Source organism: Oncorhynchus masou, chromosome 11, assembly GCF_036934945.1.
Source record: "Oncorhynchus masou masou isolate Uvic2021 chromosome 11, UVic_Omas_1.1, whole genome shotgun sequence".
NCBI classification, from domain to species: domain Eukaryota; kingdom Metazoa; phylum Chordata; class Actinopteri; order Salmoniformes; family Salmonidae; genus Oncorhynchus; species Oncorhynchus masou.
In genome coordinates this window covers 39,494,109-39,510,669 of record NC_088222.1, presented here as the reverse complement: position 1 = coordinate 39,510,669, position 16,561 = coordinate 39,494,109, and the positions used below count along the sequence as shown (strand labels likewise).

Here is a 16,561-nt window from a genome sequence, read left to right as displayed (position 1 = left end):
GAACAAAACTGTACATGTGAAATGAAATACAAAATATCAAGTAGCGAGAATGTTTTTTTTTGCAAGAGAAACAAGCCAGACTATATTTTCAAAAACAATTTACCATTAACATCCAGGCCTGTCGCACAAAAAGACGCACTGAAAATGTCAAAAGGAATATTGTCAACAGTGATCCTGACCATTTAAAAATCCACCCTTCAGAAGTCAATTAGTTAGTTCTACAGATTATCCATTCCCAGGGTTGGGTAGGTTACTTTCTAAATGTAATCTGTTAGTTACTAGTTACCTGTCAAATTGTAATCAGTAACGTAACTTTTGGATTACCCAAACTCTGTAACAATCTGATTAAATTCCATTACTGTCCCTTTTATTAAGAGGCATTAGAAGACAATGTATGTTACCAATTGAACCACATCTATTGCAGGATAAATCAATGATAATGCCTCTTTAGCTGGCCATGGATGTTACATTTTACTTTATGGGTTGGTTGGTTATGTAGGCTTCTTCTAACCCATTGCTTTCTACCACATATAATAATGATTCAATTATATATTTACATTTATAAAAAAACAGAATTCCAGTCAATCCAATAAATGTTATACACCTTGATCTTCAAGAATAGGATTTGGGAATATGGAAGTATAGATTAGCCAAATTGTTTTACCTGAGCATGACCCCATAACTAAGGATTTATTAACCAGCCCTACTCTGTTTTTTATGACTTTGTTGTCATGGAGGATTGGGCTCATTGAGTTGAGTTGAAAAATACATGCTGCGCTCATGGAATGGCATGCTTTGAGCTCTACTGAAAAAGGATATTTACTTGTGAAAAATGAATGCCATTTGCTATAGGCCTATTGTGTACCTTTTTGTTGGTGACACTGATAGCTTGATAATATGCAGCTGTTTAAAGGGCAAATCCACAGATGAAAAAAATAACATAACGGTCTGTGTTTTGGTGGAAAAAAAACTGAGGGATGGGCCTGGAGAAATATAACCACACTCAGATTAATAGAGAGCGATCGATGCACGGACTGACCATCCATGATATAAAAATTGTTTTAACGATGTTGAGGCTATACATTTACAAACATCGGACTTAAACAAGCTCATATTTTGGATTCTCATGGAGTGTGACAATTGAAGTAAGCTCATGAGCCATTTATAAGTTATATTCTTCAAGAATCAATGGAATCAAAGTCCAAACATAGATGTAGCAACTACAGATTTCCCCATCAAGTCTATCAAAAGTGTGCAAGTTTGAGCATGTGTCAATTTGGGACTTTTTAAATGTATTTTTTTTAAATCAGCAGCATGAATTAGATTGAGTAATAAAATATCAAATTTTATTCCATTGGCTTGGATCCGCACTATGCAGCTTTTGCAAGAACACATTTTATTCACTGGCTGTCCATTGGTTTCAAAAACATTGATTGATCGGCAGCTTAAACTAATTGAATTCAACTCTTATTGGATTCAAATACACATTTAGATTTGTGAACAGACATTTGCAACCACACTCCGTAAGGCATAAATAGCTTAATGAGAGAGCAGGAGTGATTCACATTAATGATCTATGTAGATATATGAAGTGATTTCCGTATCGCCGGACTACACCACTGTTGTCATCCTTACCTCCGAGCGTTTATTGGAGTGTGGTGTCAGGAAAATAACCTCACTCAACGTCAACAAAACAAAGGAGATGATGGTGGACTTCAGGAAACAGCAGAGGGAGCACCCCCCTATCCACATCGACGGGACAGTAGTGGAGAGGGTGGTAAGTTTTAAGTTCCTCGGCGTACACATCACGGACAAATTGGTCCACCCACACAGCGTCTGCACAACGCATCACCGGGGGCAAACTACCTGCCCTCCAGGACACCTACACCACGCGATGTCACAGGAAGGCCATAAAGATCATCAAGGACAACAACCACCCCCGAGCCACTGCCTGTTCACCCCGCAATCACCCAGAAGGCGAGGTCAGTACAGGTGCATCAAAGCTGGGACCATGAGACTGAAAAACAGCTTCTATCTCAAGGCCATCAGACTGTTAAACAGCCACCACTAACATTGAGTGGCTGCTGCCAACATACTGACTCAACTCCAGCCACTTTAATAATGGAAAAATTGATGTAAAAAATGTATCACTAGCCACTTTATCTGCCAACCATGTGTATGTGACAAATCAGATTTGGTTTGATTTATTCAAGTTGGATAATCTTTGGATGCCGACAGTCGCACTGTTGGAAGAAATAGCTTGGACTGTAGCCTACAAAAGCCTATTCCTGCTCTTTTTCCACGATCCATCAAACACATTTGGTGTGTCATTATAGGAGTATCTGACTTATGGTCAGACTCGCTCACGTGGAACAAACTTAAAGCTTGTGGCTTTTTTAGATGCTGATTTGAATGTCATTGAGTAAACAGAGAAGTGTCGTCGTTTTTTTTTTGCAAACATCCTTTCTGAATGTAAAAGTAATGGTTGAAGTAATTATATAGTTTTTCAGAAGTATCTGTAATGTTGAGTACAATTTTAGCTGGTAATGGATTACAGTTCATTTTTTGTCATCCGTTACTCCCCAATGTAACGAACCGGCTCAAAGCCCGTAACAAAAGGGAGACAATGTGGAGATAATAAATATATATTTTGTTACGCCTTAACAAAAGCAACTAAGGAAAATATACAATGGTGTGTGTAATCAGTAATGTCAGTGAGTGTTTTGCATGCATGAATGTGATAATGCAGGGTGTTGAAAAGATGCGAAAGCAAACAACTCAAAAATCACCAAGAAACACAACAAAAATCCATAAAGGTGTCTGCATGGAGAGAGTCTCCCCCATGAATGGGGAAGTAGTGTATTTATCCTGGGAGACACCGGGCCCAGTTGTTTCCCATGTAGCTGACGACCCTCCCAACTCTGCCCACCAACATCCTAATAAGGAAACAAAAAATAGAGAATACGGCAGACAGAGTGGGAGGGTCGTCACACCAACCCTGTCCATTCCATTGTGATAATTGGTCATTACTGTCCCTATGGCTGTGTCTCAATAGTGCTAAACGGTTTCCACAAATGTATAGACGTGAGCAATATGTTTTGTACATAACCATTCATTTCACCTGCCTGAGGTCCTAAAGAAAAGGAGACTAGTAAAGCAAAATGAACCTATTTCATACTATTGGGACACAGCCTACAAAACAAGCAAGTATGTTTGGCACTCCATCCATTCTACAAGTCAGAGACCACAGGCTGAGGCAGATCAGAACTACTACTGGATGCAGGCATGGGGTAAGAGACCATAGTATTGGAGCTGTAGCTGTTTTATTGAAATGGTACTGTATGTATGTATGTATGTATGTATATATATAGCACTGATTAAGTAATACTGAAGTTGTTACCCTGCCCTCATTCATTTCTTGGAATGCCATAACAGTTGAGGCCGGTAGGCCGTCAATGTAAAATAAGAATTTGTTCTAAACGAAATTGCCTAGTTAAATAAAGGTTAAATAAAAAAATGAAATATGTATGTACGTGTATATGTATAACATATACATTACCAGGCAAACGTTTAGGCACCTACTCATTCAAAGGTTTTTACTTTCACTATTTTCTACGTTGTAGAATAATGGAATCATATTGTCACGCAAAAAGTGTTATATTTCTGATTTATTTGAGTGTTTTCAAAGTAGCCACCCTTCGCCTTGATTACAGCTTTGCACACTTGGCAGTGGTGTGTGTTAAAAGTTCATGTGGAATTTCTTTGCTTCCTAATGCATTTGAGCCAATCAGTTGTGTTGTGACAAGATAGGTGTGGTATACAGAAAATAGCCCTATTTGGTAAAAAGAAAACAAGTCCATATTATGGCAAGAACAGCTCAAATGAGCAAATAGAAACGACAGTGCTGCATTAGATGACCTGGCCTTCAATCACCTGACCTCAACCCAATAGATGAGTTGAAGGAAAAGCAGCCAACAAGTGCTCAGCATATGTGGGAACTCCTTCAAGACTGATGGAAAAGCATTCCAGATGAAGCTGGTTGAGAGAATGCCAAGTGTGCAAAGCTTTCAGCAAGGCAAAGGGTGGCTACGTTGAAGAATTTCAAATATAAAATATATTTTAATTTGTTCAACACTTTTGGTTACTACATGATTCCATGTGTTATTTCATAGTTTTGAAGTCTTCACTATTATTCTACAATATAGAAAATAGTAAAAACAAAGAAAAACCCTTGAATGAGTAGGTGTGTCCAAACTTTTGACTAGTACTGTATGTGTAAACATAGACACGTATATACATAGTTTTTAAAAATTTAAACTAGGCAAGTCCGTTAAGAACAAATTCTTATTTTACAATGACGGCCTACTGGCCTCAACTATAATGGCATTCCAAGTAATGAATCCAAATAACTTCACAGATCTTCATTGTAAAGGGTTTAAACACTGGTTTCCCATGCTTGTTCAATGAAGCATAAACAATTCATGAACATGCACCTGTGGAACGGTCCACTAAGAGCTTACAGACGGTAGGCAATTAAGGTTACGGTTATGAAAACTTAGGACACGAAAGAGGCCTTTCTACTGACTCTGAAAAACACCCAAAGAAAGATGCCCAGGGTCTCTGCTCATCTGCATGAATGTGCCTTAGGCATGCTGCAAGGAGGCATGAGGACTGCAGATGTGGCAAGGGCAATAAATTGCAATGTCCTTAATGTGAGACACATAAGACACCGCTACAGGGAGACGGGACGGACAGTTGATCGTCCTCACAGTGGCAGACCATGTGTTACAACACCTGCACAGGATCGGTACATCCGAACATCACACCTGCGGGAAAGGTACAGGATGGCAACAACAACTGCCCGAGTTACACCAGGAATGCATAATCCCTCTAACAGTGCTCAGACTATCCGCAATAGGCTGAGAGGGCCAGGACTGAGGACTTGTAGGCCTGTTGTAAGGCAGGTCCTCACCAGACAGCACCGGCAACAACATCGCCTATGGGCACAAACCCACCGTCGCTGGACCAGACAGGACTGGCAAAAAGTGCTCTTCACTGACAAGTCGTGGTTTTGTCTCACTAGGGGTGGTCGGATGTGCATTTATCAAAATGAGCGTTAAACCAAGGCCTGTACTCTGGAGCGGGATCGATTTGGAGGTGGAGGGTCTGTCATGGGGTGGTGTGTTACAGCATCAGACTGCCTGCAATGACAAGCTCAATCTCAACGCTGTGCGTTACAGGGAAAACCTCCTCCTCCCTCATGTGGTACCCTTCCTGCAGGCTCATCCTAACATGACCCTCCAGCATGACAATGCCACCAGCCATACTGCTTGTTTCTGTGCATGATTTCCTGCAAAACAGGAATGTCAGTGTTCTGCCAGTGCCAGCGAAGAGCCCGGATCTCAATCCCATTGAGCATGTCTGGGACCTGTTGGATCGGAGGGTGAGGGCTACAGCCATTCCCCTCAGAAATGTCTGGGAACTTACAGGTGCCTTGGTGGAAGAGTGGGGTAACATCTCACAGCAAGAACAGGCAAATCTGGTGGAGTCCATGAGAAGGAGATGCACTGCAGTACTTAATGCAGCTGGTGGCCACACCAGATACTGACTTACTTTTGATTTTGACCCCCGCCTTTGTTCAGGAACACATTATTCAATTTCTGTGGAACTTGTTCAGTTTGTCTCAGTTGTTGAATCTTATGTTCATCCAAATATTTACACGTTAAGTTTGCTGAAAATAAATGCAGTTGATCGTGAGAGGATATTTTTTTTGTTGTTGCTGGGTTTACATACAGTTTATTAGGTACACTCCTCAGTTTATTAAGTACATCCCTCTAGTACCAGGTCAGACCCCCCCTTTGCTCCCAGAACAGCCATAATTCTTTGGGGCATGGAAACATTGCTCAATTGATATCAAAGATACCTAAAATGTGCCAGGAAAATATTCCCTACACCAGTGGTTCCCAAACTTTTTATAGTCCCGTACCCCTTCAAGCATTCAACCTCCAGCTGCGTACCCCCTCTAGCACCAGGGTCAGTGCACTCTCAAATAATACTCTTTGCTATCATTGTAAGCCTGTCACACACACACAATACATTTATTAAACATAAGAGTGGGTGTGAGTTGTCACAACCCGGCTCGTGGGAAGTGACAAACAGCTCTTATAGGACCAGGGCACAAATAATAATTTCTCTTTATTTAACCATCTTACATATAAACCATTTTTTTGTTAATTGAAAATTGTGAATAACTCGCCACAGGTTAATGAGAAGGGTGTGCTTGAAAGGATGCACATAACTCTGCAATGTTGGGTTGTAATGGAGTCTCAGTCTTAAATCATTTTCCACAGTCTGTGCCTGTACTTAGTTTCATGCTAGTGAGGGCCAAAAATCCAGTCTCACATAGGTACGTGGTTGCAAAGGGCATCAGTGTCTTAACAGCACGATTTGCCAAGGCAGGATACTCTGAGCACAGCCCAATCCAGAAATCTGGCAGTAGCTTCTGATTAAATTAAATTCACAGAACCGCTTGTTGCAATTTTGATGAGGCTCTCTTGTTCAGATATCGGTAAGTGGACTGGAGACAGGGCATGAAAGGAATAACTAATCCAGTTGTTTGTCATCTATTCGGGAAAGTACCTGCGTAATTGCACACCCAACTCACTCAGGTGCTTTGCTATATCACATTTGGCATTGTCTGTAAACTTGAGTTAATTTGCACACAAAACATACAATGATGATAAGACCTGTGTTGTCCTTGTTAATGCAGAGAAGGGCACCAACTTCAATTTTGTCCCGCACATTGAATATTGTTGGAGAGTCCCTGTAATCCTAGATTCAGATCATTCAGACGAGGAAAAACATCACCCAGATAGGCCAGTCGTGTGAGAAACTCATCATGCAAGCGGTCAGACAAGTGAAAATTATGGTCAGTAAAGAAAACTTAAAGCTCATCTCTCAATTTAAAAAAACATGTCAATACTTTGCCCCTTGATAACCAGCTCACTACTGTATGTAGTAAAAAGCACTACATGGTTGCTGCCCAAATCATTGCATAATACAGAAAATACGAGTTCAGGGGCCTTGCTCTTTTATGCTGTCAGGTATTCCCTTGGCAGCAAGAGCCTCTCGGTAGATGCTGCAGTGTACCCAAGTGACATTGGGAGCAACTGCTTGCACGCACGTTACCACTCCCCTATGTCTCCCTGTCATTGCTTTTGTGTCATCAGTACAGATACCAACACATTTTGACCAACAAAGTCCATTTGATGTCACAAAGCTGCCCAGTACTTTAAAATAATCCTCTCCTGTTGTCCTGGTTTCCAGTGGTTTGCAGAAGAGGATGTCTTCCTTATTGGAACCCCCATAAACGTAACAGACATATACCAGGAGCTGTGCAAGGCCCGCCACTTCTGTTGACTCATCTAGCTGTAACACATAAAATTCACTGGCTTGTATGCGAAGCAGTAATTGTTTCAAAACATCTCCTGCCATGTCACTGATGCGTCGAGAAACAGTGTTGTTTGATGAAGACATTGTCTGTATAGTTTTTGGGGCCTTTTCCCCAGCATTGTCCCAGCCATATCTGCGGTAGCAGGAAGAATGAAGTCCTTCACCATAGTATGATGCTTGACTGTCCCAGCCACACGGTAGCTCACCATATAAGACACTTCTATCCCCTACTTATTAATGGTATCTGTTGCTTTTATACATGTCTTACTACTCTAAAGTCGTCTTAATTCTCACTCAAAAAACTCCTGTATCTTATTTTTGAAATTGGCATGTTTTGTTTCTAAATGTCTGCTCAAGAGTGGAGGTTTCATCTAGTTGTGAGATAGCCAGTGTGTTATATGTGCAAAGGTACTGAGGAAAGGCACTACTCCCAATATAAGTGAACCCCAAATCAATGTAGTCATCATATTTACGCATCTTTGATGGTTCACCGACACTGTCTGTTGTTCGGTGATTTCCGGGTTAAGGGGGCAGTAGCTCTTCGGCTTCATCAGATTCACAACTGTCAGTGTCCATGCTAGCTTGGCTAACAACAAATGTAGAATTACTGATGCTAGCATTGGATGCGCTCGTGGAAGCAGAACAACTTGTGTAGTCGCCAGGTGCACTACTGCTGGTAGTGGTAGCAGTACTACCTGTAGAACTGGTATGTGTCTCTATGGACACCGGCCTTACTTATTTTAACCATTAATCAATTTTCGAGCAAACGGAATGAGCAGCAGCTACATACGGACCGTTGTGGAATTCCCGTGAGTGTAACGGTTCATGTGATTGGATGTTAATTATTTGACTAGGCTACCTGCATTTGACAATGTGTTATTTCGCTGAACACTAGATGGTTTAATTTTATATTTGGCAGTGAAGCGAGGCTACTCAGGCGAGAAAAAAACCTCACCCAAACGTATAGTCCTGTTCGAAAATGTAAATGGACTGTTTGAAAATGTGAAGAAAATAATCTACATTTAAAAACAACAACATTTGAATCACTTTTATTTGCTGTACCCCGGATGGCATTGCGTATACCCCAGTTTGGGAATACCTGCCCTACACCATTACACCAGCAGCCTGTACCGTTGACACCAGGCGGGGTGGGGCCATGGATTCATGATGCTTATATCAAATCTTGCATGACGTATCAGGGACCGGGATTCGTTGGACACGGCAATGTTTTCCATTCCTCAATTGTCCAGTGATCGCCTGCCTACTGGAGCTGCTGCGTCTGTCAGCCTGGACTTTCCCCCACAAACTTGGCCAGCTCTCCCGCTATCTCTCTCAGAATGACCTTCTTGATCCAAATCAGTCAGGTTTCAAGACTAGTCATTCAACTGAGACTGCTCTTCTCTGTATCACGGAGGCGCTCCGCACTGCTAAAGCTAACTCTCTCTCCTCTGCTCTCATCCTTCTAGACCTATCGGCTGCCTTCGATACTGTGAACCATCAGATCCTCCTCTCCACCCTCTCCGGCGCGGCCCACGCTTGGATTGCGTCCTACCTGACAGGTCGCTCCTACCAGGTGGCGTGGCGAGAATCTGTCTCCTCGCCACGCGCTCTCACCACTGGTGTCCCCCAGGGCTCTGTTCTAGGCCCTCTCCTATTCTCGCTATACACCAAGTCACTTGGCTCTGTCATAACCTCACATGGTCTCTCCTATCATTGCTATGCAGACGACACACAATTAATCTTCTCCTTTCCCCCTTCTGATGACCAGGTGGCGAATCGCATCTCTGCATGTCTGGCAGACATATCAGTGTGGATGACGGATCACCACCTCAAGCTGAACCTCGGCAAGACGGAGCTGCTCTTCCTCCCGGGGAAGGACTGCCCGTTCCATGATCTCGCCATCACGGTTGACAACTCCATTGTGTTCTCCTCCCAGAGCGCTAAGAACCTTGGCGTGATCCTGGACAACACCCTGTCGTTCTCAACTAACATCAAGGCGGTGGCCCGTTCCTGTAGGTTCATGCTCTACAACATCCGCAGAGTACGACCCTGCCTCACACAGGAAGCGGCGCAGGTCCTAATCCAGGCACTTGTCATCTCCCGTCTGGATTACTGCAACTCGCTGTTGGCTGGGCTCCCTGCCTGTGCCATTAAACCCCTACAACTCATCCAGAACGCCGCAGCCCGTCTGGTGTTCAACCTTCCCAAGTTCTCTCACGTCACCCCGCTCCTCCGCTCTCTCCACTGGCTTCCAGTTGAAGCTCGCATCTGCTACAAGACCATGGTGCTTGCCTACGGAGCTGTGAGGGGAACGGCACCGCAGTACCTCCAGGCTCTGATCAGGCCCTACACCCAAACAAGGGCACTGCGTTCATCCACCTCTGGCCTGCTCGCCTCCCTACCACTGAGGAAGTACAGTTCCCGCTCAGCCCAGTCAAAACTGTTCGCTGCTCTGGCCCCCAATGGTGGAACAAACTCCCTCACGACGCCAGGACAGCGGAGTCAATCACCACCTTCCGGAGACACCTGAAACCCCACCTCTTTAAGGAATACCTAGGATAGGATAAAGTAATCCTTCTCACCCCCCCTTAAATGATTTAGATGCACTATTGTAAAGTGGCTGTTCCACTGGATGTCATAAGGTGAATTCACCAATTTGTAAGTCGCTCTGGATAAGAGCGTCTGCCAAATGACTTAAATGTAATTGTATGTATGTAATGTAAATAACGGCGCAGTTCAACAGTGGTGTGCAGACGGCATCTCGGAACGCACAACTCGTCGGTCCTTGTCACGGATGGGCTATTGCAGCAGACCACCACACCGGGTTCCACTCCTATCAGCTAAAAACAAGCATTCAACATTCAAAACATTCAATCGGACAGTAACTGAATGAATGCCCGATACCCGCTGCCTGCTTTATATAGCTAGCCAAGGCCACATGACTCAGTCTGTAGGAGTGAACCATTTTTGTGAAAGGGTGGTTTACCTAATACTGTGTATATTCTATATACATTATTATGTACACATTTCTATGAATCTCCTTCATTAAGTCTTTGCCATAGGCCCAACAGGGTGAAAATGACCTACAAAAGCATGGAGAGAGAAAGAGAGAGTAAACCCAAGGGTGTGTGAGTGAGAAACAGTGGGAGCATTTTATTAAGTTAACCACTTGCAGACATGGCAGAAATTTTGTGGATCCATTTGTTCCCATTACCTGAAAGAAGTTGGAGTTCAGGGTTCCCCAACTGGCGGCCCACAGGCCAAATTTGGCCCGCGGTGATTATATTTGTTGGAAATACAATACTGTAAAAATGCCAACAAATAAGCTCCAAGTGATTTTAATTTTCGAAATATGTTCCAAATTATTCCGACACAGAGAGGTCTATGTGATGGTATAAAAACTTAAGCAAGGTTTTAAATGATTGTTTTAGTCAAATATCTGTTTAGGCTTCTTGTGGTCAATTTGACGTCTACAATTATTTGTAATTATGTTCCGACCTCCTGACCATCCACTCAAGAAAAAAATTGTCCCGTGGCTGAATCAAGTTGATGATCCCTGTTGTAGAAGAAAGTGCCTCAGAAAGCTACAAACGCCTCCTTTGGTTGGGCTAGTATGGTCAGTCCAATATCTACAGTAAAAACACAGGACAGATAAACAGGCAGGAATTGCCACTCTGCAGGAAACAGTAATTTAGTTATTTGCAACCTCTTAGTAGTAGTGTTCACTCCTGCCTTGGTATGCTCCAAATCCCCCTATACAAACAATGTATTTTTTCATCCTCCACCTTGGATTTAGTCTTTATTTAAAAAACACCCACACCGCTCTTATCCATCCTGAGCCCTTCCATGGGGGGGGGGGGGACTGGAGGGGTAGGAGAATTTCACTAGGCCAGTGAGATAGAGTGGAAGGAGGGGGAATGCCGTTTCTTCAGCCATGGGTATCATGTCTCTGGGAGCTGGCTGATGTCAGTTAAATTGGTGTTGTTGAGGATGGCTCGGATACGGTCGAGAGAGTCAGTCTGTCTGATCCGCTCCAACTGGACCTGAGGGGAAGTGTGATTGCATGATTGAATTTACCAGATAACCTAGAACCCTCAAACTCAACTGTGGACCTCTAAGCCAGTTCTACTGTGTTTTTTCCATTGTTCCCCTCTAATCAGGGACAGATTTAGAGCTTGGACAACAGGTGGGTGGAATTAATTATCAGGTAGAACAGAAAACCAGCAGGTTCCAGGCCTCGTATACTCTGGATCTAGAAATACACATACAGCCATGTAGGTTACATCTCACATATCAGGGGCAGCACATAGGGTAAAATAAGGGTAAAAGGGACACTAAAGGATAGGGTAAAATAAGCCACTATCAAATAGTGTTAAAAGCACTAATGAGGTGCTGTATATGGTTGCCGGGGAGGAATATGGTTGCCATGGTAAGAGGTGTACTTTAGCAGTTGGAGTACCATTGCCATAGTAACACTACGATCATGCGGACCTATCAAATGTAAGGTCAGACAAGGTAAAGATCAGTTTTTGTCAAATACAAAGTTATGTCTAAGATCTATATCAAAAATCCTGATCAAATACTTTTACACATTTTACAAGTAAGTAAGTGCTCATCTATTTCTAGGGGAAGGCATGCATTGCTTACCAATGGAAGCGGAATGGCCGTACATAACCTATAATACATAATTGGAGGTGTATTTGCTGTCCTATATGTATGAATGTTAAACACTCCAGTCTGAAGACAAAAACTTGAGTAACCAGTTTACGATCTCAAACTGGTTGCCATGGTAACCAGGCGTCATTGCGGTCCGTACCTGGAGGTTCTGGGAGAGCTTGACAAAGTCCCTCTGCACCTGCTCACTGACGTCCAGCTCCGTCTGCAAGCGCTGTGCTTTGTCCTTCTCATCCAAAGCCTGAGCCTCCAGGGAAGTCTACCACCCACACACAGAGACACACACAGTATCAATACTCCCATAGGATGTTGAGACTTATCACAGATAGGTGAGAAAGGAACAGCAGTGGCCAGTTTTAACCTCTGACCTTGGTTGTGGTGAGATCTCTGAGCTGCTCCTCCAGACTGCTCTTCAGACCCTGGACACTCGCTAATGTCTTGCTCTTCTCTGCCAAGCTGCTCTCCAGCTGGGAAATTAGCAATCAGGCTTATTAATAACTACTGGCACAAATAGTCTAGTACCAAACTTGAAGTCCTCCTGACTTCAGTCTGGGGAGGCTGCTAGATGTCAGCACGATGCATCAATAATGAAAGGGGCTGTGCCTTAGTGGTTCTCCTCTGTCTTTCTCACTCAAACACCCACATGGACATCCACACAGTCCCCGAGATCCGCCTCCCTCCATTACAAGTGTTAGATTTTCAAATCCAACCCCCCAGGAAAAAAAAACATTTAAGAGAACCAATCAATGCGTCCACTCTCGAAAAGAGTGGAATATGGAATTATAACTGCCACCTGTCCAGACCAGGGGGGCACCGATCCTCTTGCTGGGTCACGTGGTCTGCACGCCAACAAGGCTACAAACAGTCTGCATTGCAAAACAATGTTAAGCCAGTGGCCTCCAACCCTGGTCCAGGTAGAGTTAGGTGCACAAGCTTTTGTTCCAGCTCAGAACTCAAACATCAAATTCAACTAAACATCAAGACCTTTGTTAATTCAGTTGTGTACATATAAGGCTTGAGCCAATTCCTACACACCTTGTAGCTCTACACATCTATGGTCAGTGACCACTGATATTGGCCAGGAGTTATTCACATTGTCACATTGGTGATGGTAAATAAAAATCACTCACACCTACATTTGTTCACCTTATTCCACACATTTCAAAACAGCAACTACTACTCTAACAAGCCAGTGATTTTAGGCCTAAACTGGGATTATGTTATTGAAGGCAGCCACTCAAGGAAATTTGACTTCACATGCAGACTCCCTACAGTTCATTTACCTGTTCTTGCTCATCTTTCACGCGCTCCAGCTCGGTTTTCAGACTCGAGAATGACGCTGGCGGAAGGAGAGAAAAGAGATAGAAGGCTTATTACAGTGCCATTATGATGGTAAATCAGAACATCAACCTCAGACATGCGTTCTAGCATTCTAATGTGGCAAATGACTCATCACTCATGAATAATGAATTAGCACGGTTTGCCAAGGGGAGTGATGTGTGGGCTACTAAGCAAGCAAACACAGTGCTCCTCCAAACTATTCGACTGACACAAAGAGCAGTCAAGGAAGTGTTGATAACTTGGGCCAGAATTCAGCCATTGCAGAACATGGGTTTTCTGCACTGCACTTTAAGCAGTGTATTTCATTTCAAAATTTCTGAAAACAAAATAGACAAAAAACAAAGCTGTGATGCCACATGAATGGTATTACTAGCAGTGAGGCATGTTATTTTATCATACCCATGCTGACTAAGAAGAGCGATGTGAATGGCTAAGACATTGAGCAAGGTACTTAACCCGAATCGCACCTGTAAGTCGCTTTGGATAAGAGCATCTGCCAAATGACTAAAATGTATGTCGTGTGACATCCATAATATTTAAAAATTCCTATACCAATTTGGCATGCAACATGTTCAAAAAAATTACTGCAGCGAGTGAGTTTCTGTGTCCTACAGTCATTAGTCCAACATTTACAGCATTAACACACACAAACAGCCTCAGTAGGTTCGTCAGACAGTGTTTTTCGTACCTTCCAAGATGTCTGAACAATCACCAACCGAGAAAAAAGGACAGGAGAAAAAGACAGGTTTGAGAGGGTACAAAGGAAAGGAGGGGGAAAAACATCTTCAGAAAATGTGAAAGCCTGGGTCTTTTATGAAGTTCAAAGGAAAAGCAGAGTTCAGTTGCGCTGAAGAGTTCATTATGGGACCGTGAAGCTGAACACTTGCTCAGCACGTTTTATCCCTTCACTCTACTCAAATGTGTACTAATGACACAACTAAGTCATACAAGTTCGAGCTAACGGTGATATTTGGCTCTTGGAAAATGCAACTTCAAAGATTTTCTTTATTGCTCGTATTCACTCTCTGCACCTACAGTTTCCTCATTGGGTGTCCAGACATCTCAACTCAGAGCCATAGATAAACATTACACCTGCCCAGTAAATACAGATCAAAATTAAACATTTGGTAAATCTGGCACATGAATCAATAGATATCTTGATTAATGAGCATGAGGATTATAGCGCAACTAACTAACTTTTCATGAATGGCAAATATACATCCATGGTTCTTCCCACCCTTCTCTGACCTATCCTTGTGTCAAGCCTCGGGAATGGGAAGGGGAGCCTCACCTTTCTCCTCCTTGTAGCCCTCGATCTCCATCTGTAGTGTGTCCTCCAGGTTCTCTTTGAAGCACTGCTCTGCCTGGAGCTGCTCCTTCAGGAACAGGATCTCCGCCTTCAGCTTCTCTTCTAGGTGGTCTGCAGCCGTGCGCACCGCAACTATGTCCTCCCGCAATTGCAGCACCAGTGGTTGTAGTTCCTAGAGGGCAGCAGAAATAGTTGCACGTACCAATTTAAGTGAGTCACACTAGGTATAAATGGTGAAAGAATTACCTGACGGGCATGTAAATAGCTCGATGGTGTGAACCAGAGATGGTCGTCTGCTTCTGAGGACTGTGCATGTGGAGAAGTGTATGGTGATGATTTACTCATACATTTCAGTTGCTTCCACCCCTTTTATAATGGTTACTCTGTTCTTCCAAGATTTTTGTTTTCTTCATTTACTCCAACGTATTCCTATTTCTATTCCTAATTTTAAAAGCTATTTTAAGTAATTGAATACTGCAATATGAGTTTATATGGGATGGAAAAAAAATAATCAGTTAGGTGGTTACGAGGGTTTAGCTACCGCACTTTCATCAAGGTTTGGATTCAATCTGAAGACTTGTTCATGTCAAAGCGGTCAAGAAATACACTATAGAATCTTTTAACACCCCTGAAGGGCCCTAGTATGCTGTCCCCTGTCAGTTCATCAAACATAGTCATTGATATATTACCTGGTCAGACAAGTGGATTGTTTCAGTTCTGAAAGACCGATTCTGTGCAGGTCTGCTAACATTACTTGACCTTTACAATCCCAGGAGAAGTATTTAACATCTCAGGAACCACATCAACATGACGCTCCTATAATGTGTGCAGAATCAGTGCATCTCAAATCAAAATCAAATTTTATTTGTCACATACACATGGTTATCAGATGTTAATGCAAGTGTAGCGAAATGCTTGCGCTTCCAGCTTCCAGCTTGTGCTTCCAGTTCCAACAATCAGTGCATCTGGAACGCAACCAAAGTCTTAGAATATGACAAAGCTAAATCTAGGCTTAAAATATACACTACATTATCTGTCTTGGATTTACCTCTTGAATATTACTGTGCTTTTCTTCTTTGTCAATGCTAAGAAAGCATGGTATGTAGGCATTGGGGGGGAAATTAAGAGCCTGGATGGTTCTTGCAATGAACTCATGTTTATTATTCAGATGTCAAGAGACATTCTGTAAATCTATGAATGTGTGTGACAAAATACATACAAAACAAATTGAGGGCTATGGTTTACAGTATTGAGATGCGCCTGAGAGCAATTCTCAAAATGGTGGCTGTGAATGATTGTCTCGTACTTGCACCGTGGTGGGTAGTTTGAAGTCCTCCTGCTGCTGGAGAGATAAGTGGAGTCTGTGTTTTCCTGTTAGGCTGTCGTTGTCCCTCTGCAGTCTGCTCAGTTCGTCTGCCACCTGCTCCCTAGACTGCATCAGCACTGCCTGGTTATGGCAAAAACAGCACTCTATCAAATCATGTCATCACCCTCATTCCTCCTGATGATTCAATGTACTGTAAAATGGAACTGCCGACCACAGTCTTCAGGTGTGATTCACTGGCAAATAGAGGCCAAACGTCTGCCATCTGGCAGAACACTCCATCACATTTCCACCAGCTCTATCTCTTTGGCAGGAGAAACATCCTCCTTAATTCCAGAAAAAAGCCAGTTGCATCACTAAATCAAAAGGCACATGCAGTGATGGAATGTCCAAATGCTTTGGCTGCCATCTTTTTTTTTTTTTTTACACAGTCTTTCTGGAATATACAGACATTATTAAGA

At 42.9% G+C, this 16,561-nt stretch overlaps 1 protein-coding gene across 2 annotated transcripts in view; it reads right to left on the bottom strand.

Moving 5' to 3' along the window:
* Positions 1-10,579: 10,579 nt before the first annotated feature.
* Positions 10,580-16,561, bottom strand: part of LOC135548679 (rab GTPase-binding effector protein 1-like) — a 30,473-nt gene continuing 24,491 nt past the window's right edge. Inside the window, exons 14-20 of one of the 2 annotated variants that reach the window (XM_064978510.1) lie at positions 16,083-16,223; positions 14,759-14,948; positions 14,156-14,167; positions 13,410-13,465; positions 12,495-12,593; positions 12,269-12,385; positions 10,580-11,495 (exon numbers count right to left, since the gene is read on the bottom strand). In XM_064978510.1, coding sequence (XP_064834582.1) covers positions 11,394-11,495; positions 12,269-12,385; positions 12,495-12,593; positions 13,410-13,465; positions 14,156-14,167; positions 14,759-14,948; positions 16,083-16,223 — 717 coding nt within the window. In that variant the 3' untranslated portion in view covers positions 10,580-11,393. The remainder of the gene's footprint in view (positions 11,496-12,268; positions 12,386-12,494; positions 12,594-13,409; positions 13,466-14,155; positions 14,168-14,758; positions 14,949-16,082; positions 16,224-16,561) is intronic. The other variant, XM_064978511.1, reaches the window with a different exon arrangement.